Here is a 21,413-nt window from a genome sequence, read left to right as displayed (position 1 = left end):
GCATGCTCTTCTCACCCGATACATGGAGAGGTCAATCCGCAAGGAGTTATGCAGCTGGTCCAGGAGCTTCACAAAGCGTTCTTTCTGAGGAGGCAGAGGAGGAGGAGAAGGTTGGATGAAAGCAGGCACTTGGGGATCAAGTGTAGCAGCTAAAGGTGGCTGCCACATTGGCTAAGTGGTTGCTATACGTTATGTGTACCCCATCCGCTGTTGAACTGACCCCTCATAACATCCGGTCAACAGAGGGATAAAATGAGGCTCAGAGAGGGGAAGTGACTGGTGCAAAGTCACACAGCAAGTCAGGTCCAGATTGGGGATCTGGAAATCACACGAGGTGTGACCAGCACAGGGTCAAGCTCTCCCTCATCTCCAGGCCCCCACCCCTGGGACTGACCCCAAAGTTGGAGGCTGCGAAGCGGTCAGAGGCAGACACGTTGGTGGAGGCGGTGGTGTGCGCGTAATAGGCGTTGATGTTGGCAAGCAGGGTGCTCATGACGGCAGGCACCCCAGGACACATGTACTTGGAGGAGAGGCAGGCAAAGTGGCTGGTAGGAGGGAATGGGAAGCACTGGGTCTGGTGTCCAGCCCCCAGAATTCCTCTAAGACAGCCCTCACAACCCCCCAAACTGTCCCCCTTTCCTCTGCTTGATTCTGTCCTCTGAGTTTGTCTCCTCTCTGAATTGCCCTATCTCTGCCTCTTATCTCCAGCTCTCATCCTTGTCACTCTAGCCCCCAGCAATGGCACTTGTCTAACCTCCAGGGAAATTACATAACCCCCACCACACTCACTTCCTCTCTGGCTCCTCCTCCCAAGAATCCCTTCCACCCCAGATTTGCCAGTGTCCACTTGGTAACCACCCCTCCCCCCAGTTTCCTCCACCTCGTCCTCATGTCCACCACAGCCTGCAGCCTTACGTCATGGCTTGGTAGATGGACTCGACGCCATAGCGCATGGCAAACTCGTCCACGATCTCCTGGGCTGTCTCATCATAGTAAACCTTCCAGGCGTCGTCACCCTTGGCATCTGGGATCTTCACGACCCCGTTGTTCTGCACATCTGTCACGAAGTGGAACAGGTTCTGCCACCACAAGGGAGAAGGTGTCATAGAGAGTGCAAGGGGACACCGGGGGTCAGAGATCCCAAGTATAGGGCAGCTTACATCATCCATCTATCTGTTTATTCATTAATTCATTCATCTACCCTTTCAGCCGTCCACCACCCGTCCATCCATCCAACTACCCCAAATTTCAGCTATCCCTCATCCATCCTCCCAATAGTTCAACTACACACCCATCCATCTGTCCATCTGTCCATCCACCCATCTACCCACCCATCCCTCTAACCATCTACTCCGTTACCCGTCAATCCAACTACCCAAAAATCCACCTGTTCACTTTATCCATTCTTTCAGTAATTCAACCACACATCCATCCATCCCATACATTTACCCGCAACTTCACCTGTCCATCCAATAATTCATCCTTCTACCCAATCAACCATCAAGCCACCCAGCCATCATCCATCTGTCCATGCATCTACTCATCCATCCACCTACCCAACTACTCCAAAATTCTCCCATCCATACACCTGTGGATGGTTCAACCATACATCCATCCACCCACCCTTTCTTCCATCCATCCATCTATCCACCAACCTACCTACCCACCATTCCAACTACCCCCAAATTCACCTATCCACTCATCCTTCTGTCTAGTAATTCAACCACACGCCCATCTATCCCATCTACTACCCACAGCTTAATCCGTCCATCTAACTTATCAACCCATTCAACCATCCATCCATCACCTATCTATCCACCCATCAATTTATCCATCCATCCATCCTTCCATACTTCATCTATCTGTCCATCCATCTATTCACCCATCCATCTATCCAACTACCCCCAATTCACGCATCCAACTCATCTATACTTCCAATAGATCAAGCACACATCCATCCACCCATCCTTTCATCTTTCCACCCATTCTTTTATTCACTCAATACTCATTCATCCAATCATTTATTCATTCAACATACTGAGTTCTCTCCAGGAACCCCTAGGCAGCTGGAAGAGACAAACCCAGGCACACAAAACCTAACCCTGAGTGTTCAGGGCTGGGACAGTTGGAAGACCTGGATTTCTGTAGTGAGAGTCTGCCTGGAGGTCATGGAGGGCTTCCAGAGGAGGGGGCCCTGAAGCTGGACCTTGATTGACGGGGAGTTTTCTGAGCACAGAGAATGGCATAGGGGACAGTCTCAGAGGCCCAGGGGAATGTGAATGGTGTGGTCAGAAAGAGGAAGGAGGAGCTAGGGCAGGCAGGAATGGTGAGTGGAGGTAACGTGGGAGACAAAGGTGAACTTCAAATGCAGGGTGGGGCAGTGGGCCTCACCTCGTGCAAACAGGTATACTGGACATGGTAGGGGGCCACCTTCTCCTCGCCTTTGATCTCCACACTGATGTGTAGCCGGATGGCACCCGACACAGCAGATTTGTCAGTCCGCTTGTCTGCAGGGCAGAAAGGCATGGCAGTGTCAGAACTTCCCAATATAGCCCTGGACTATTTTAACATATGCGTAACTGCAGCCCTCTCAGACTCCCTGAATTAAGGCCGAGGTGTTTCTCCTCAGATTGGCTTCCTAGACTTGTGTCTCCCCCATTAGACTAGAATTCTTAGGCCCTGTCTCTCCCATCTCACTAGGAACCCAGATCTTGGCTCCTCACTCAGATTAATTTCCTTGGTCTGCATCTCCCTCTTTAGACTAGGAGCCTTGTTTCTTCCCCAGGCTGTGCTCCCAGATTCTGCCTCCTCCATCGGATTAAGCTCCCCAGAGTCTACCCATCTTCTTAGACAGGATTCCTGGGTCAGTGCCTCTTTCCTCAGACTAGGATCCCCAGGTCTTGCTTCCTGCTTCCCCCATCAGAATAGGATATCTAGATTTCCTCTAACCAAACTAAGACGTTCCTAGACTCTGCTCACCCCTCTCAGACTGGGTTCTTCCTCTGCCCTCAGACTGGGCTCACAGATTCTCCTCATCATTCTTAGACAGGGCTCTTGGGTATGTAGCTCCCCTCTCAGATTTGGAATCCCAAACTCTACCTCTTCCCTTAGACTGGATTCTCAAAGTTCAATCTCCTTTCTTAGGTTAGATTCCTGGGTCTGTGCCTCTCTCCTTACACTAGGGTCCTCAGGTCTTGCTTCCTGCTTTCTCATCAGAATGAGATATGGAGATTCTGTCCCTCCCTCACTCTCCCACACCGAAATAAGACAGTCCTGGGTTCTGCTCACCGTCTCAGCCTGGTGCTTCCTGCCCCCATCAGACTGGGCTCACAGACTCTGCCTCTTCTGTTAGACTGGGCTCCTAGATTAACTCCTGCTGACACTGTCTCTCCCCTCCAGCTGGGCTCCCCACTTTGGTTGGGTCCCCGGGACCCCCTCCCCTCTCCCCTGCAGAACCCCACCCTTGCTCACCCAGGTTGTACCACACGTCCATCTCGCCACTGAGTGTCCGCACCTCGATGATCGTCTGCCCTAGGAAGTCATCGGATTCCCTCTTGAACCGCTGCTTCACGCGAGATTTGATGTCATCGTCCTCATCCCAGACACGCACCTTGATTCGGTCCGAGGAGTTGTGACATTCACTGCAGGGGGGAAGAGGAGGTTGCGGCAGGGGGCTTTTTTTTTTTTTTTTTTTTTTGTCTGCGCCGGGTTGCGGCACGCAGGATCTTCTTTGCTGCGTGTGGGATCTTTAGTTGTCACATGTGGGATCTAGTTCCCTGACCAGGGATGGAACCCGGGCCCCCTGCATTGGGAGCATGGAGTCTTAACCACTGGACCACCAGGGAAGTCCCGGGGCAGGTGTCTTGAAGCCCACCCTTCAGCTGCTCCAACAGGGAGCTCCATCTAGGGGGCTGGGGGTCCAGCCAGACACCTACAAGTGGAAGTTCTCCTCCCACACGGGGTTCAGGTTTCCATAGATGGTTTTTGTCCGTTTCTTGGTCTTCCCGACCTGGACGGTGACGTAGGGGTCACTGGATCCTGTCTTGTCCTTTGCCTGCAAGCCCTGGGCACAGACCACTGGAAGACACACAAAACAAATATAAATGTGGGCTCAAGGAGCAAGGCATGCCAAGAACAGACACTGTCACAGGCTCCACAGGGAACGCCTGTGACAAGGACTGAGGGCTTTGTTCTGGCCACAGGAGCCCATGGACACACCCACTGGGCATGCTCGGCTTGCTAGAGTTAACATCCAGGGAACCCTCACCCAATGAAGAATATGAAGGTGCCCCAGGGTCACCCCTGGGGTGGGACACTCGGGTGTGTGCTCTACAGTGTCCCCCTAAGGTCCCCAGCAGGATTGAGCCCCCAGTTGCCCACAGTATGACCTACTCATTGGCATCCTCCGCAGGGCTCTTTACCTCCCGGCTCTCAAACTCATGTCTCCGCCTCCCACTGGCACTCCCTGGGACCACCTCCTGGATACCCATCTGCCCTGAAATCCTCATCTTGGAGTCTGTTTTCAGGGAAATCCCAGTGACGGCGAGGAATGGATAAACACCACAAGGCCCCCACCCCTGGGAAGGACCTCTCAGCCCTGGGAGGTCAATAATGTCCCCCAGTGGTCCTAGGTGTCCACTGCTTCGCCTGCTCGGTGGCACCCTGGGTAGGGATTATTCCCTCCTGGTCTCACTTCCCAATACCCCTGGGGGCTTCCTGGGTTCACTTCCCAGAAAAACTGTGTGCCCTCAACTCCTCTTCTTGAGGTCTGGTTCTGGGGGCTCCCAAGCGAGATGCACCCAGATAGTTTCATGCAAACACGTTTGGAGGCATATATGCCCAGGCTGTGGGCACAAACGCATATACACCGACATGAGAAAGTCACGGGGACGCTCAAATATGTGCAGCAAAGGGAAGGAAGGGGCGTGGGAGGGAGCACAGGGGGCCGAGAAGAAGGGACCCCCGTGGCCGTCCCTCCCCCTCCCCCCCGCGGCCTCACCGGTGATGCTGATCTTGGCCGACCACTTGGACGTTCCATCCAGCACGCTCTGCTTGACGGCCTTCATCTGCTGCGTGTGCGCGGTCTTGGTCACCGCGAAGATCTCCTGGATGAGCTCGAAGATCTCGGGCTTGTTGCGCTCCCGGATCTTCATGCGGTCCTTGAGCACCATGATGATGTTCTGCGTCCGGTCCTCCGCCCCGTGCTTGGAGCTCTTCTCCGCCGCCCCTGCGCGCAAAGACAGCCGTCACTGTACACAGAGCACTCCCTGCCAGGAGCGAGAGCCCTGATTCCCGCTCCAGGGCTTCCTCATTTGCTGCCACGGACACGGGGTTCAGGTGAATCATTCCCCCCAAAGCCAGAGCTGCCAGAGCTCCTACCTGCTCTCTGAATCCTCCCCCAACCAGGCCTTTCCCCCTAAAGTTCCCACCCCCTGTCTTAGCCCCTCCAGTCCGCGTGAGTCCCCTTCCCCTCTGACACCCTGCCCTCTCCAAGCCCCTCCCCTCCTCGGACTCCTCTCCCCAACTTGAGCCCCCTCCCACCTCTGAACTAACCCTAACCCTAACCCTATTTTTCTCCATGGAAACCGCTGCCTCCCATTAAGCCCTCCCCGTGAACAGTTTAGCTCCTCCCTGAGTCCCGCCCCACCCCTCTAGGACCCCTCTCACTTCTCCATTCCCCTCCTGTCGCTCCCGTCCCGTCCCACAGCCCCGCCCCCTGTCCCGCCCCCTTCTCCTCGTCAGAGCCCCGCCCCCTAACCATTAACAGTCCTGTCCCTCCGTCTCCGCTCCAGCGGGAGCCCGGCACTCACGCTGCAGACAGTCTGCGTTGAGCAGGTCCTGGCACTTCTCGTGGCACTTGACACCGCACTCGGTACAGCGCATACCCTGCCGCGCGATGCCCCACAATAGCCCCTCACACTCGTAGCAATAGGTGGGTGTGGTGGCCGTCCACACCTCGAAGTTGTGCGGCGTCGTGCACGAGATGGGGTAGATTAAGGCTTGCAAGGTCTTCTTGTAAACGTGGTTTTTCTGCGGGGAGGGAGGGCATGCGACATGGGCGTAGAGCCTTAACCTGGGGGCACTGGCTTGCCCCGCCCTCATCCCCCAGCCCCCCGCCCCGTTCTGAGTATGGTAAAGTCCCGGTCCGTCCCCCGCCCCACACTGTCGGAATCCACGGGTTCCTGTACACAGACTGTGCTCGCTGGCGGCTGCGTTGTCGGAATTCTGGAAAGCGAGGAGTGCCTGTCTCTGCCCCACCCCCTTCCTTTCCTCCGGGAGCCCCCCAGCCCCGCCCACCCTCCAAGCTGGGGAGGGGGAGGTGCCCCACGCACCAGCTCTTCGTTGTTCAAAGTGCTGGATGCCAAGGCCGAGGTGATGCCTGCTTTTCTGGACTGCACCAGAGACTGGAATAGGGAAGTCACCAAGGGAGCCAGAGGGGTCGATTGGCACCCGGGGGGTTGTCACCGCGAGCAGAATCCCCAGCCATGGTTTGGGGCCGCCAGCCACGGATTCAAGCCACAGCCACAAATCGGAAACAGGTCACAGCAGCGGGAGCAGAACCAGAAAAGAATTGGGAGGTGACAGAGGCTCCAGGTTAGAAGAGACCCTGGAAAGGGAGCAGCCCCACACCTCTGACTCACCCATTCCCCACCACCATGGACCGGACTGGGGAACTGCACTTGGCCGTGGTCAACAGCCACAGAGCAAAAGCACCAGCCAGGCCATGAACCAAGGTGGGGAGTCACCTGCTCTCTTCCCCACCCGTGAACTGTTGGACATGGCAAGGTCCCCTCCCCAGAACCCATGGGATGGGGACCAGTTGGAAGATCCCAGTGGGGGGCGGGGGTCTCGGGAGGAGATTCAAGGACCTGGGTTGCCATCACTCACCATGGCCTGAAGTGTCCACGCAGCACGCAGGGTAGAAATGAGATCACATTAGTCCCAGAGAATGCCTTGCCAGTCCCCAGCCCCAGTTCTGCCATGGGCAGTTGTACAGGTTGAGCACCGCTTGTGGCAGGGCTGCTCTGGTTGGGCAGGGGAGGGCACAGGCGCTCACCAGGTCGCTCACGAGTGGAATAGGCTTCCTCTTGCGGATGTCTGGCATGCTGTCGATGATGATGAGACCACCGCCAGGGCTGCAAGACACACCCAGGGACGTCAAGGGCCCAGGAAAGTTCCCCTTCCTCCAACAGACATCTCCTGAGGCCTGGGCAGGACACCTGATCTCCCCAGGTATTAAGAGTTGAATTGTGTCCCCCGAAAAGATACATTGAAGTCCTAACCCCCAGTACCTCAGAATGTGACCTTATTTGGAAATAGAGTCATTGCAGATGTAATTAGTTAAGACAAGCTCATACTAGAGTAGGATGGGCTCCTAATCCAATATGAGTGGTGTCTTTATAAGAAGAGAAACACACAGGGAGAAGACAGTGGTGTGATAGTAGAGGCAGAGATTGGAGTGACTCGTTTACAATCCAAGGAATACCAAGGATTGCCAACAACTACCAGAAGCTAGAAAGGCAAGGAAGGATTCTCTCCTACAGAAGTCAGAGGGAGTGTGGCGCTGCCAACACCTTGGTTTTGGAATTCTGGCTTCCAAGAACTGCGAGAAGATACATTTTTGTTGTTTTAAGCCCTCTGTTTGTGGTAGTTTGTTATGGCAGCCCTAAGAAATGAAGACACTGGGCCTCAACTTCCTCATCTGAGAAATGGGGAGATGATACAGTGGCCCACGTTGAATGAACATTTGAATTAAGGCAAATCTAAATAATATGCAAAAATATCAATGAAATCTTTCTTTATGCTCAAAATTGGAAATATTTGTGTATATTTAAAGTCTATCCTGGAAGAAGTGATTTCAAAGCCCATGAGAAAGAGGGAACTGGAAATTGTATTCGTGCTGTTGCCTCCTGGCAGCTTTGCCGTATCTGGCTAATCAGAATGAGGGCTGTGGCAGATGCTGCGGTGGTCTGTCCAAATCTACTCTACTGAGAGGTGCAGGTGTTCCCAGAGAGGGTTCAGGTGTGGCTCCTCTCCAGAAAGTTCTCAGTGGCCAATGAGAGTGATGCCTGGCAGCCAGTGACTCTGGACAAGCCCTGGGGTGCTATTCATGCTCCAGCGCTCCCTGAAGGACCAGGCAGAGGCTTGGTGACTCCTGAACTACCTCTCTGCTTGGCTGTTTCTCCTACCTGGTCCCGCCTGCCTCACAGGCTTTTCTTTTCTTTTTTATAAGTTTATTTATTTATTTTTGGCTGCATTGGGTCTTTGTTGCTGTGCGTGGGCTTTCTCTAGTTGCGGCGAACAGGAACTACTCTTTGTTGCGGTGCGCGGGCTTCTCGTTGTGGTGGCTTCTCTTGTTGCGGAGCACGGGCTCTAGGCACATGGGTTTCAGTACTTGTGGCGCATGGGCTTAGTTGCTCCGCGGCATGTGGGATCTTCCTGGACCAGGGCTTGAACCCGTGTCCCCTGCATTGGCAGGCGGATTCTTAACCACTGCACCACCAGGGAAGCCCTCACAGGCTTTTCCTGAGAGTGCTTCCTGTATAAATCATGCACACAGGAGCCCCCATCTCAGACCCCACTTCCAGGGCTCCCCACACGGGACACTTGCCCCTCTGGGAGTCACAGCTCCTGTGTCCCTGCCTCTGTTTGAAAAGGATGTACAAGGGAAGGCAGTCACTCTCCAGCTGTTATTTAAAACATTAGTGTAATTTACAAATATCTTTTGCATCCTCTAACCTCACCACACAAGTGCTGAAAAAACACCCTGGAAAAGCAATAACTTAAGAAATTAGAGGGCTTCCCTGGTGGCGCAGTGGTTGAGAGTCTGCCTGCCAGTGCAGGGGACACGGGTTCGAGCCCTGGTCTGGGAAGATCCCACATGCCGCGGAGAAGCTGGGCTTGTGAGCCACAATTACTGAGCCTGCGCGTCTGGAGCCTGTGCTCTGCAACAAGAGAGGCCGCGATAGTGAGAGGCCTGCGCACCGCGATGAAGAGTGGCCCCCACTTGCCGCAACTAGAGAAAGCCCTCCCATAGAAACGAAAACCCAACACAGCCATAAATAAATAAATTAAAAAAATAAAAAAATAAAGGTTACTACAATTAAAACATTAAAAAAAAAAAAAAAAAAAAAAAAAGAAATTAGATATGACAAATGCTCCATGTAAGACCAACAACTATCGTTATGAAACAGCCAGCAACTGTAGCAATAATCTGAGAAATGTAAAAGCAGAATCAAAGCAAAAAATTCACTCCAGGGTTGCAGATGTATCGTGCAGGAAATGGGTTTCTTCTTTACCTTACATTTATTTCTAGGGGGAAATGTTCTTGAATTATATGAGCGGCTTGAGCAAGGCCTCTCTGGACTGTTTCTCCATCTGTAAAATAGGGGTAGTGGGCCCCCCATGGGTTTGTTGTGAGGATTCAATGTGTTACTATCTTCGGCTCCTGCTGGTCATGAGTGCCTTATTACAGTGGCTACATTATTTCACTCATGTGCAATCTGTCCCCTGTCTAAATGGACCCTCTCCCTGCCCTGGCTGGGCTGAGGTTATGGTGCAAACCAGCCTTAGGCTCTGGGTTCAAAACTTCCTCTCCCTCACCCCCAAGATCTGATACTCACCCGCCTTTGAACCACAGGGATTTGGACATCTCTCCTTCTCCCCGGGCCTGCAGGACAGAAGACAGATATGGTCAGTGTAGCTGCCCCTTCCCAGGGCAGCACATGTACCACACCCACAACTGTCTCCCCTTTGGGTTGGGAGTCAGGAGGCCTGGGTCCTAGTCCTCACTGTGTGTCCTTAGGGAGCCCACTGGCTTTTTCTGGGCCTCAGTTTGTCCATCTGTAAAATGAGAAGAAAGGAGATACTCTCTGACACCAACCTCAGTGAACTGCAGTCTCCTTGTCTGTCAAAATTGAGGATTTGTTAACATCATCTTGAACAAGAGCTCGTGCTCTATAGTCCTGGGATTCTTAGGGGCTGGCTCGATACTCATAAGATCCTATCACTCGCTAAACTCCCCCTGCCTCACCTGATTATCTGATCTCATGCCCCAGGACCTTTGCCCAAGCGGTGCCACCTGTATATATGCTCTCCCACCTCCTGCACCCGAACCAGCCTCCATCTATCATTCAGGTCTCAGTGTGGACCCAGAGTCAACACCCCCTACCATGCAACTAAAGGGTGGCATGGTGGTGGGGGGGACAGGGAGAAGGGTCTGACACCTTCTTCTGGAATACTGTTTAAGTATTTTGGATATCATGTCACTTTAAGTGTCACCTCCTCCAGTGAGTCTTCCTGATTGCCTTGGATTAGTTTTATGCCCCCTCTATGAAACCCAGAGATCCTGCTCATGTTTATTTTTCTTGTCATATTGCTAGTTCCATTACAAGGGTAGTTGCTGTCTTTTTCATTTAATTTGTTGACTTAGTGAAAGTTATTCAATAGATTTTTCACAGTATATTTTCTTCTACTGTTTGAATCTAGAACCATGAGACTGTATAGTAAAAGAAAATTCTACTGTACAACTGATAAGAAATTTGATTTGAAACTTTTGTGGCTCTGATAACTGATGACTTAAGACTTTGGGAGTCTGTTTAGGATCTCCTCCTGCCAGCCTCACCCCACTTTGGAAGGTCACCCCGGATAATAACACTGCTTGGTGTCCAGCCCAGAGCAGGTTGAGTGAATGAAGGAGTGAATGAACGGCCTCATTCCTGCTGCCCATCTGAACAGTCATCCTGACCCTGACGTTTATTTTTCACCTAATTTCTTCTGCAATACTGACCAGATCTCAGACCTTTCCCAAACCCCAACTCTGACACCCATTGTGAGCCCAAGCACTGACTTCTTCCGCTATCACCAAGTCTAACCCTGAACTCTGATCTTTGACTGCTGCCCTAACCCTGACCTATAACCCATATCACTAACCTCTATCCCTATCCATGAACCTGGCCGCTGAACTTGGCCATAGCCATGACCTCAGCTTAATTTCAGCTCTAGGCTCCAGTTCGCCTCTCCTTCTTCCCCACTTAGAAATCCCAGGCTGCCCTGGGGAGGCTGGACTAGACCTTGGTGGGGCCAGCTGGTTGCAGGGGAGAGTAGGCAGGCATGGGTAGGGCCAGGGAGGAGTCAGATTGGGCAGGGGTTGGGCCAGGAATGGTGGGGCTGGGGCCAGGGCAGGAGTGGGTGGGGCTAAGGAAGGGCCAGGCTGGGCACAGATGGGAACAGGTTGGGGTGGGCGGAGCCATAGAAGAACCAGGATGTATGGAGGCATGGTGGTGGGCGGAGTGGCGAAGTAGGCGTGGCCTGGTGGCTCATGAGTGGCATGGGCTAGTGTGGGCAGGGCCAGGGAAAGGACCAGAGTGGGTTGGGGCATGGAAGGAGTGGGGAAATGAGGGTGGGTGGGGCATTGGGCACGGCCAGGCTGGGGGTGAGCCCCCTGCTGCTCTCACTCACCTCCTGCAGCTGCAGCCGCACTTTGTTGAAGGCTCGCAGCCAGTTGGCCTTGGCCCTAGACATGGAGTCCTGACCCTCTTGGCCTTCCTCATCTTCTCGTGGCCTGAAACTGAGGCAAGCGGTTTCATGAGGCTCCGGGGCCGGCACTCCCTCCACCCTCCACCCTCCGAGTGATGCTGGGCCCTCCTTGGCCTCCCTGACACTTCGGAGACACAATGACCCACCTGTGACCCCTCTGACCAGCCTCAGTGATCCTCCCCCCTCTTCCCACATGCCCATCACCTCTCTGACACCTTCAGTTCTCCTGGGTCCCTTTGCCACCTTCCTGGCCCCTCTGCAACTTTGTAACCCTATCCGAGGGCTCCTCTGATGCTTCTGTGACCTCTCTAACCCTGGCAAACCCTCCAGCCCCTCACAACCTCTAAGACTCCTTCATGACCCTGCTTGACCCCCTCTGACCCCACTGAGCCACTTCTGACCTCCTAGACCCATCCCGATCCCTTCAATAAACCCAGGACCCTGTGACAACCTCTCCCCCCATTCCCCAGGTCTACACTGACTCCATCATGGCACCACTGACCCTGTGACCTTGTGACAGGCCCTCAACCCCTTCCCGTTACCTCTCCTCAGCCTTGGGGGGCTCAGGCTGAGGCTCTTGCTTAGCTGCAGGTGCCTCCTCCGGGGCGGCTGACTCAGGGGCCACCTTGGCTATGTCAGGGACCTCGGTGGGCACGGCTGGGGCCTTGTCCTCCTTCTTGGGGGTGGCGGGTGGAAAGCTGACACGCTTGAAGTCCCTGGGCTCGGCCACAGCCACCTGCTCGCGCTCAGTGTAGCCTCGGATGTCATCCGGCACCTCCTCCTCGTCCTCTAGCTCTTCCTCGTCCTCAGGCAGCTCCTCCTCCTCCTCCAAGAAGTCCTCCAGGTCCTCATCCAGCTCTTCATCCAGCTCCTCATCCAGCTCATCCTCATCCTGGTCCCAGCGTGGCGAATCCTTGTGGTAGCTGACCGAGCTGTGGCAGGAGTGGTAGGAGTCCCGGTCCCGCTCGTCTTCCAGCTCAGAGCCCTGTAGGCTCTGTTCATCCGGGTCGAAGTCCTCGCTCAGCTGCGAACTGCCCTGACTCAGCTCCCCTGAGGAGGCGTAACGGCTGCTGCCTGTGGGGCTACAGGAACGGGCCAAGGGCTCAGGGGCTGGGGCACAGACCCACTGCCCATCCCAGCCCCGGTCACACAGGTTCCATCACCCAGTCATTCCCTGGATTGGTCATTCCCTGGATTCCCAGCATTGGTGGAGCTCCTCTGGCTGCCAGGGAAACACAGCCGTGAACAAAAGACAAAAACACCTGTTCTTGGGGCATTTACCATCTTGGGGGGCAGGCAATAAAACCAGATCAGTGACATTAGTGATCATCGGTGACCTACTGTGCACCACTCCTATCCATGCACTGTGGAGGCTGCAAAGCCTTCACCCACATGTTTGGGACCCCGAATCAGTGTCCCTGCCACAGCCCCCTTGGAGACCTAGCGCTCCTGAAACAAACATAGTAGCCCCTGTCTCTTGATGTACCCTCTACCCTCCGCCTCAACCTGGTCCTCCCACTGCCAAGCCCCCTCCGTTCATCAGGGACCTGGGCCTCCCTGCCTCCACTCCTTCCCCAACCTCCACTCACAGCTGATCCTGCAGCGGGTCCCTTCAGCTCCACCTTGTAAACATACGTGCAATGCATCCACTTCCTTGCACCCTGGGCCCCACCCTAGCCCAGGCTCCGCCATCTCCACTAGATGCTGCCCTACCCAACATCCACTTCTCTCCTGGACAGTACCTTTTTGCATAGAAGCCACAAAGGGGCTTATTGGAATCATAAACCCAAACACGGACCTCCCCTGTTCCAAACCCTACCACGGCTCCCTTGAAATAAAATTCTGTGCCGTGCTCTGCACCCCTGTGTGGCCCAAATCCTCCAACGTCTCCATCCTCATCTCCTTCCATCCTCCCTTCTCTCCCCCTGCTCCAGCTACATCAGTATCCATCCTCGCTGTCCCTCCAGCACCCTAAGTTGTACCCACCTCTGGGCCTTTGCACTTGCTGTGCTCTCTGCCAGGAACATCCTTTCTTGCCTGCTTTATCTGGAAAAATCCTTTGGTGCCCACTGAAATAGCACTTCTTTGAGTGAGTCTCCCCCACCCTCCAGCCAGGTCAAGCCCACGCCCACCCACATTATATGCTCCTTATATGCACCCTGGATCACACTCGACATGACCAGGAAGAAATATCTGTCTCTGCCTGAGGGCAGACAGCATGACACATGGGCCACCTCTCATCCCCCTTCTAACCACTCATTCAGTCATTCAATAAACAGCATTCCTTGTCTTAAACACTTTCTCCACTCTCAGTGACTGGGACCCCCTTCCCTGGCCAGGCCCTGGGATGCTGTAGGAATCAAACAGGGGTTTGATTCCTACAGTCCTTTAGTCCTTGTTTGCTAAGTTATGTATATGGTTGATTGCTTTTTAGTGCCTGTCTTTGTAGACAGCTGGGATGGGGGATCAGCAGGTATTATTTGCCTGGAAAGGACTCCAAACTCCCTCTGCTGGTGAATACCCCCGAAGTCCACCCCAGCACATTCTGGGGTCCCAAGTGATGGGGGCAGCCTAGGACTGGGATCTCCACACAGGCCTGGATGTGTCCATCTGTGACCCTGGGCGCCACGTAAACTGCCCCAGGAACGGGACCCAGTGGTCCCCGAGACTCCTCCCACCCCAGCTCTGACATTGGGGCCCAACACAGCTCTGACCCCAGGTGCCTCCCCTGGATGCCATGTCCTCGAGTCAGCCACCAAGGGCCTCCCTGCATGATCTGGCCCCGTTCACCTCTCCAGCCTTTAGCTGAGCTGTCTTCTCTGCCTGGAATTCCTCTCCTAAGACTCTTCATTTATCCTTCAAGTGTTGGCTCCCAGGCACATTTCTCCAGGAAACCCTCCCTGCCCTTCCCCTCTGCCAGTGTGTCCAGCTGTGTCCCTCCCTCCAGTCAAATCCTGACCTGTGGGATGGAATGCCTGTCCCTCTGGGGGCCCAGCATCATCCAGCGCTGGGCAGCAAGGCCAGGGTGGCCTGGGATGGTGGCTTGAGTCACTCTCAGGGGAACTCTGCCTCTGCATCCCCTCCCCACCATGTGACTTGTTCATGGTGAGAGTGGAGAGTTCTCCTCCTTTTCCACTCCCCCATTCCATCCCAGGAATGCTTACAATAAATAGACTCCCCCCAGGACAGACAGACACACCCAAGGCCAGAGAAGGACAAGACACGGCCAGGCACACAGGATGGGAGCCAATCTGGGACCAGCTCTGTGCACATCCTGCTCTGAGACTCAAGCAGCTCGTTGCCACTTTTTGAGCCTCAGTTTCCCTATCTGTAAGATGGGCACCCTTCTGCTTTTCATCTCTGAGAGAGAAGACTTTTCCATCTACTAAGAGTTAATATTTTCTTAATATTTGATGTCTTACTCTCCTTTCAACTGCTTCCAGTGCATTGAAACTTTGTTCCAGTAATTGCTTAAGTCTGAGCCACCTTGAATGTGCAAATGAATGATGCTTTACAAATTGTAGCAGTCACAAAAATGGTAGGAGAAACTGTTAGGGAGACAGGAGTGCTTCTGAAGATAGTTTGAATAAGGAAGTCATGAATACAAATGGAAAGGGATCTAGTTTTTCGCTTTCAGGATAGCACAAGCACAAAGGAGTTGAATGAAGAATGCTAGAATAAATCCAGGGTAAGACTAATTCTACTCCCTCCTATGCCACTAAATGTTTTACCTTGAGTATGGCATTTCATTTCCTTGGACCTAAAAAATAAAGAGGTTAGACTAAATGCTCAATCTTTTTTTTTTTCTCATTTTTTGAAGTATAGTTGATTTACAATGTTGTGTTCATTTCTGCTGTACAGCAAAGTGATTCAGTTATACTATATACATATTCTTCTTTTTTATTGATTGTTTTTTTTGCCGACCGCGCAGCATGAGAGGTCTTAGTTCCCCGACCAGGGATCAAACCCGCGCCCCCCTGCATTGGAAGCATGGGGTCTTAACCACTCACTGGACCACCAGGAAAGCCCCTATACCTTCTTTTTTAAAATATTCTTTTCCATTACGGTTTATCATAAGATATTGAATATAGTTCTCTGTGCTATAGAGTAGAACCTTGTTGTTTATCCATTCTATACATAATAGTTTACAGCTGCTAATCCCAACCTCCCACCCCATCCCTCCCCCAACCCTCTCCCCCTTGGCAATGACAAGTCTGTTTTCTATGTCCGCGAGTCTGTTTCTGTTTCGTAGATAAGTTCATTTGTATCATATTTTAGATTCCACGTATAAGTGATATCATATGATATTTGTCTTTCTCTTTCTGACTTATTTCACTTAGTATGATAATCTCTAGTTGCACCCAAAATGCTCAATCTTTTAAAACAGTTCCTTCTAAAACATTCCATCTATTAACTATCCAAACTTTCTATGGTATATACAAAACATAGGAAAATTCAATATAAAAGTTGTTCAAATACCTGCAGAAAAATATTATATTGGATGATGGTAAAGACTGAGTAGGGAGCTTATGAAGGTTTTCTTCAAATTATGTTTTACCCAAACTCTCCACAGCAAATGGAAATGTTTTCTGTCCTCACCATCTAACATAGTAGCCACGAGCCACATGTGCATGACTCTTGAGCACTTGAAAAGTGTCCAGTAAGATGGAGGGACTGAAATTTTATTTTATTTATTTTAATTATTTTAAATTTAACTTTAAAAAGCCACATGGGGCTACCATGTTGGACAGCATAGCTCTGAAAGCTCATTTACCTTGATGGCACAAAGATAAACCATTTAAAATTTCTTTTCTTACTGCACTAGAAATAAAGCGATTCTGAGGGTTTCTCCAAATCTCAACCAGATGCAAACACTTGTTTGCGTAATTAACCTCTTCGTCAAGAGTTGGAGAAGGCCTGCAATTCGGGAGCCTGGATAGCTATGTTTAATAGCGAGTTTGCCCCTGAATTTTTGAATGTGGGGTAACATGGGGGTGATTCTGAGATGCTGCTGGGAACACAGAGAACGGACAGTCTCCTTGGTTGAAGTCCTTTGCTGATGATGTAGAGGGAACATCACTTTTGTCCAGCTGTAGGACCTTGGGAGGCTAACTTTGCAGGTCCCCAGGTGCCTTTTTTAGGGCTGAGAGGCAGTGTGGCGTTGTGGCTGTGGACTCAGAAGCCTGCTTTACAAGGTTTAAATTCTGCCTCAGCCACTTACTAGCTGTGTGACCTCAGGAAAGTAACTTAATCTCTCTGCCTCATTTTCCTTATCTACAAAGCCATGGGGAGATGAAGAGGTAAATTCTCACCTCATAAGATTGGTGTAAAGAATAAGCATATTATTTGGGACTCATTAGAATACCTAGCACATAGTAAGTGCTCAATTAACCATCATTATTTTTCTTGCTTATACACTAGATATAGCAGGACCAGGATCAGAATGAAGTAGGTGAGGCTGAGTCCTGCAAGTGCAGAGTCAGATCATGTTTTAACTTAAATTTGTATATTTTGCTAGTCATGGAGTTTTAGAAATTTCATTGAAGTATAACTTACATACAAGAAAATCTACTCTTACAAAGGAACATTTTGGTGATATTTTTTTCCTGGATTTTTTTGGCATCCATTTTGATTTTTTAAAATATTGCATTAATCTATTATTTATCTTGAGGACTGAGTTTCTTGGCACCCTCTTAAGCTTTGTACTTGAGGCAACTTCAAGCATACCACACTCACCCCAGCATAGTGCTGGACCTAAGTTATAGGGTTAACCTCCAAATCTGGTATATCAAGATCTCACACAAATAGGAGGCCCTGGTGTATGTGTGAACTGAGCCTAATATCTTAAAGAGATTTGGGGGGTCATATTAATAGAAGTATAGGTTCAACATCGAGGGAGTAAAGAGCCCTCAAAGTTTTCATCCTGCTCATACTTTAATGGAGGAAATGTATTCTTTGGGGAGCAAATATTTTGCAAGAAGACCCATGACCCAAAATCCACTAGGCGGGGCTTCGCTGGTGGCACAGTGGTTAAGAATCTGCCTGCCAATGCAGAGGACACGAGTTCGATCCCTGGTCGGGGAAGATTCCACATGCCGTGGAGCAACTAAGCCCGTGCGCCACAACTGCTGAGCCTGCGCTCTAGAGCCCACGAGCCACAACTACTGAAGCCCGCGCGCCTAGAGCCCGTGCTCTGCAATAAGAGAAGCCACTGCAATGAGAAGCCCGGGCACCACCACGAAGAGTAGCCCCCGTACTTACTCGCTGCAACTAGAGAAAGCCCGCGCGCAGCAACGAAGACCCAGCGCAGCCAAAAATCAAAACAATCAAAAAAAAAAAAAAAATTCACCAGGCCACTGCTTTCCACCCAGTGGGTTCACCATAAACACTAGTCCTTATGATGATTTACCAGCTGTGTGACCTCAGACAAGTGCCTTAACCCCTCTGTGCCTTGATCCCCCATCTGTCAAATGGAACCAATAATACTCCCAGCCAGAGAATGAAATGAGATGATGAAGGGAAGATGCTGGACCAGAGCTGGGCACATAGTTAGCTCCGAATACTATTATTTGCGCTGTTTATCTAACAGTCACTACGTAGCACTTTCAGGCACCACCCTAAGTGCTTTACAAATAGCCAACCTGTTTAATATCATGTTTGCTATTGTTCTGTTACGAAACCAGGACTGGGGCGATCAGGTCAGCGGGGCGGGGGGGCAGCAGCAGGCACAAGTTTCAGTCTCACAGGCTCAAGGACCAACACACTGCACCCTTGCAAGCCAGGGGACCCACCTATGGGGTAGGTCTAGGGACAGCCTACTTTGAAAAGAGTAGTGATGGTGGCTGGACTGAGCAGCTCCCAGGTCACTGTGCCCATGCCTGCTGGTCAGGAACACAGAGTCAGGCGTCACCAGGAGGGCTAGGTAGGACCACCCCAGGACCACGAGCCAGCTGCTTGCTGGGAGTCTTTCCAACATCACTGTGCCTCACCTCCCACCACTATTAACGCTCATCTCTTCCTCCTTTCACCTCCTCCCCTGAACAGTTAGAGAGTACAAAGGGACCAGGGGCTTTTAAGCAGAGTGCCAAAGAGCCCCCCCTATTTCAGGGGAAACTCTCAGGGGCTTCCTGACTTCCGTCTCTTTCTTCAGCCAAAGCAGACCCCCTTTAATCAAGCTTGGGGAGTTTTCTTGCAAGATTTTGGGTGAAAAGGTTTTACTGCCTGTAAGAAAGTATGGACGCTGCTTTCCTAGAACCCACTTACCTTCACCCCCAGCTCCCTCCAACCCCCTGTTCCTCTCTCCCCTCCAGGAGATAGAGCTGGACACACACACACACGCGAATCCTTCACTCCACTGTGACTACCTGAGGGCCCGCGGCTCAGAGAACTCCTCATAACTGTGCACGGAGTCACTGTAGGATTCCCGGGAACCCAGGGGCGGTGGTCGGACAGAATATTGGTGGACCGAGGCATTGGGCTGGGACGTAGTGTAATAGGGTGGCGGGATGCTGTTGCTCGTCTCGCTGCGATAGTCACTGTCACGGTCATCCACTGCGCTGTCAGGGTCCTCATCTGGAAGAGAGAGGAGGCGAGGGGAGAGAGTGAGGAGGGGAGGGAGAGGGAGAGCACGCAATGGAGGCCAACACAGTCTCTCAGGTTTAGGGGGTCTTCACTGATTGCTAACCCAAGAAGAGGAATCTACCAGAAGGAATGAAGGATCTTGGGTCATTTTAATAGAGGTATAGGCTTTAGAATGAAGGAAGTGACTACTGGGCATATACCATAATTCAGAAAGAGACGTGTACCACAGTCCTCATTGCAGCTCTATTTACAATAGCCAGGACATGGAAGCAACCTAAGTGTCCACTGACAGATGAATGGATAAAGAAGATGTGGCACATATATACAATGGAATATTACTCAGCCATAAAAAGGAACGAAACTGAGTTATTTGTAGTGAGGTGGATGGACCTAGAGTCTGTCATACGGAGTGAAGTTAAGTCAGAAAGAGAAAAACAAATACCGTACGCTAATGCATATATATGGAATCTTAAAAAAAAATGGTACTGATGAACCTAGTGACAGGGCAGGAATAAAGACGTAGACATAGAGAATGGACTTGAGGACATGGGGTGGGAGGAGGAAGCTGGGGTGAAGTGAGAGAGTGGCATGGACATATATACACTACCGAATGTAAAATAGTTAGCTAGTGGGAAGCAGCCCCATAGCACAGGGAGATCAGCTCGGTGCTTTGTGACGACCTAGAGGGGTGGGATAGGGAGGGTGGGAGGGAGGCTCAAGAGGGAGGGGATATGGGGATATATGTATGCATATGGCCGATTCACTTTGTTGTACAACAGAAACTAACACAGTATTGTGAAGCAATTATACTCCAGTAAACATCTATTTAAAAAAAAGAAGAAGGGAAGTGAAAACCCTGCTTTGCTGTATGTGGGTCAAACTGGACCTAGAGTCTGGGGTCCACGGTAGGTCCTACAATGTGAGGAGGACAGGGACAAATTGGAAGGTGTCTTTTGGCTCAAATGTGAAAATGGACTTTCAATGAAGTCCAGGGTCTCTGAAAACAATATTGGGTTTTCCATCAGGCTTCCCATAACAGGAGTCACACAGACTCTCATGGGGAAGTTGAAGGATCAAGAGCACAAGGTAGAATATAAATGCCCTTTAACCCTCAGAGATTCCTTGATATCCGAGGATGGGGACCCAAGCCCGGAACTCACATGCGCAGGAACAAAGAAGGGGCTCTGCCAAGGTGCTGCCTCCCTCAAAAAGATCAGATTCTTAGGTTGGCAAGACTACCACATGCCCAGAATCTATCACTCAAACGGAACAGGGAGGGGTTGCCAAACTTCAAGTGTTTAGTAAGAATTAAAGGATGTTTCAGTTCGGTTTGCTTTCCTTAGTAAATGGAAGACAGATTTTCTTTTTTAGGAAAAAGAAAACAGTCTCAAAGGATGTGGCATTGTGGTGGGAACAGGAAAGACTGAATTTATTTAGAAAACAACCGTTGAGCTGAAAAGAAGTGAGCATCCCCAAAATTAACTACCCGACTGGGAAGCCCACGGTGTGCTTGGCCATGGTATCAATTTACTGGTGATTTAAAACACCAAGGGGGTGGCTTGTACTTTTTACGCCTTTAAGTATTTTTGCTCTTTTCCCAATTTTTTTGCTTGATTTTAACTTTCTAATTCTTTTCCCACTAATAGAGTCTACTTCTATATATTAAAAGAATAGGTCAAAAAATTTTAATGTGGTAAACTGTTAAAAAATTAATTTCGTACTTCATGTAGATCTAGCTATTTGATTCATTCCCTATTTTGCCTTCAGAAAAACCTTAAATTCATTTTTAGCCAGCAAAGCCGGCCTTACCAAAGTAGCTCTGGTTTCCTGGTTTCTCATTTGACTTGAGCCATTGTGACCGGCAAGCTTTTTATCCTGCCGCTGCCATATGGCCACCTTCTGATGCGCTGAGCTCTGACAGCGCTGGCATCAAGGGCAGAAGCAGATGTGAATTTCCGCAACTCAGATTTGTGGGCGTCAGGGTGAAACTGTGAAGCCATAAAGGCCTAAAGTGGGGGATCATGAAACTGGGGACAATTTGTCAATATCACCAAATCGCCCCTCTGACCAAGTTGTTTTCTACCCAATTATTTGGGTTTATAGCCTACCATATTGCCCTTGACCGGACTGAGATGTTTCCAACCAAATCACATGAGGCTCTGTGCATGTTCCCCAAATTAATTTTTTCTGACAAATTGTCTGTTTTTGAGGGGCAGATTGCTTTCTCTTGGATTCTTTCTGCTTTTACCCAGACTCTGCTTTTTACCAAATAGTTTTTGACCAAATTGCCTGCT

The 21,413-nt window shown here is 51.0% G+C and overlaps 1 protein-coding gene across 7 annotated transcripts in view; it reads right to left on the bottom strand.

Moving 5' to 3' along the window:
* Nucleotides 1-21,413, bottom strand: part of UNC13A (unc-13 homolog A) — a 66,604-nt gene that overhangs the window by 26,091 nt on the left and 19,100 nt on the right. For all 7 annotated transcript variants that reach the window (XM_036848803.1, XM_036848806.1, XM_036848807.1 and 4 more), the window contains 15 exons: nt 18,903-19,110; nt 12,081-12,620; nt 11,461-11,569; nt 9,624-9,670; nt 7,058-7,136; nt 6,889-6,894; nt 6,333-6,404; nt 5,811-6,030; nt 5,000-5,227; nt 3,936-4,077; nt 3,472-3,641; nt 2,392-2,507; nt 916-1,079; nt 395-545; nt 16-84 (listed from right to left, as the gene is read on the bottom strand). In XM_036848803.1, the coding sequence (XP_036704698.1) occupies nt 16-84; nt 395-545; nt 916-1,079; nt 2,392-2,507; nt 3,472-3,641; nt 3,936-4,077; nt 5,000-5,227; nt 5,811-6,030; nt 6,333-6,404; nt 6,889-6,894; nt 7,058-7,136; nt 9,624-9,670; nt 11,461-11,569; nt 12,081-12,620; nt 18,903-19,110 (2,321 nt within the window). The remainder of the gene's footprint in view (nt 1-15; nt 85-394; nt 546-915; nt 1,080-2,391; nt 2,508-3,471; nt 3,642-3,935; nt 4,078-4,999; nt 5,228-5,810; nt 6,031-6,332; nt 6,405-6,888; nt 6,895-7,057; nt 7,137-9,623; nt 9,671-11,460; nt 11,570-12,080; nt 12,621-18,902; nt 19,111-21,413) is intronic.

This window comes from Balaenoptera musculus, chromosome 3 (genome assembly GCF_009873245.2).
Source record: "Balaenoptera musculus isolate JJ_BM4_2016_0621 chromosome 3, mBalMus1.pri.v3, whole genome shotgun sequence".
Lineage (NCBI taxonomy): Eukaryota > Metazoa > Chordata > Mammalia > Artiodactyla > Balaenopteridae > Balaenoptera > Balaenoptera musculus.
This window is presented reverse-complemented; position numbering and strand designations above follow the sequence as displayed.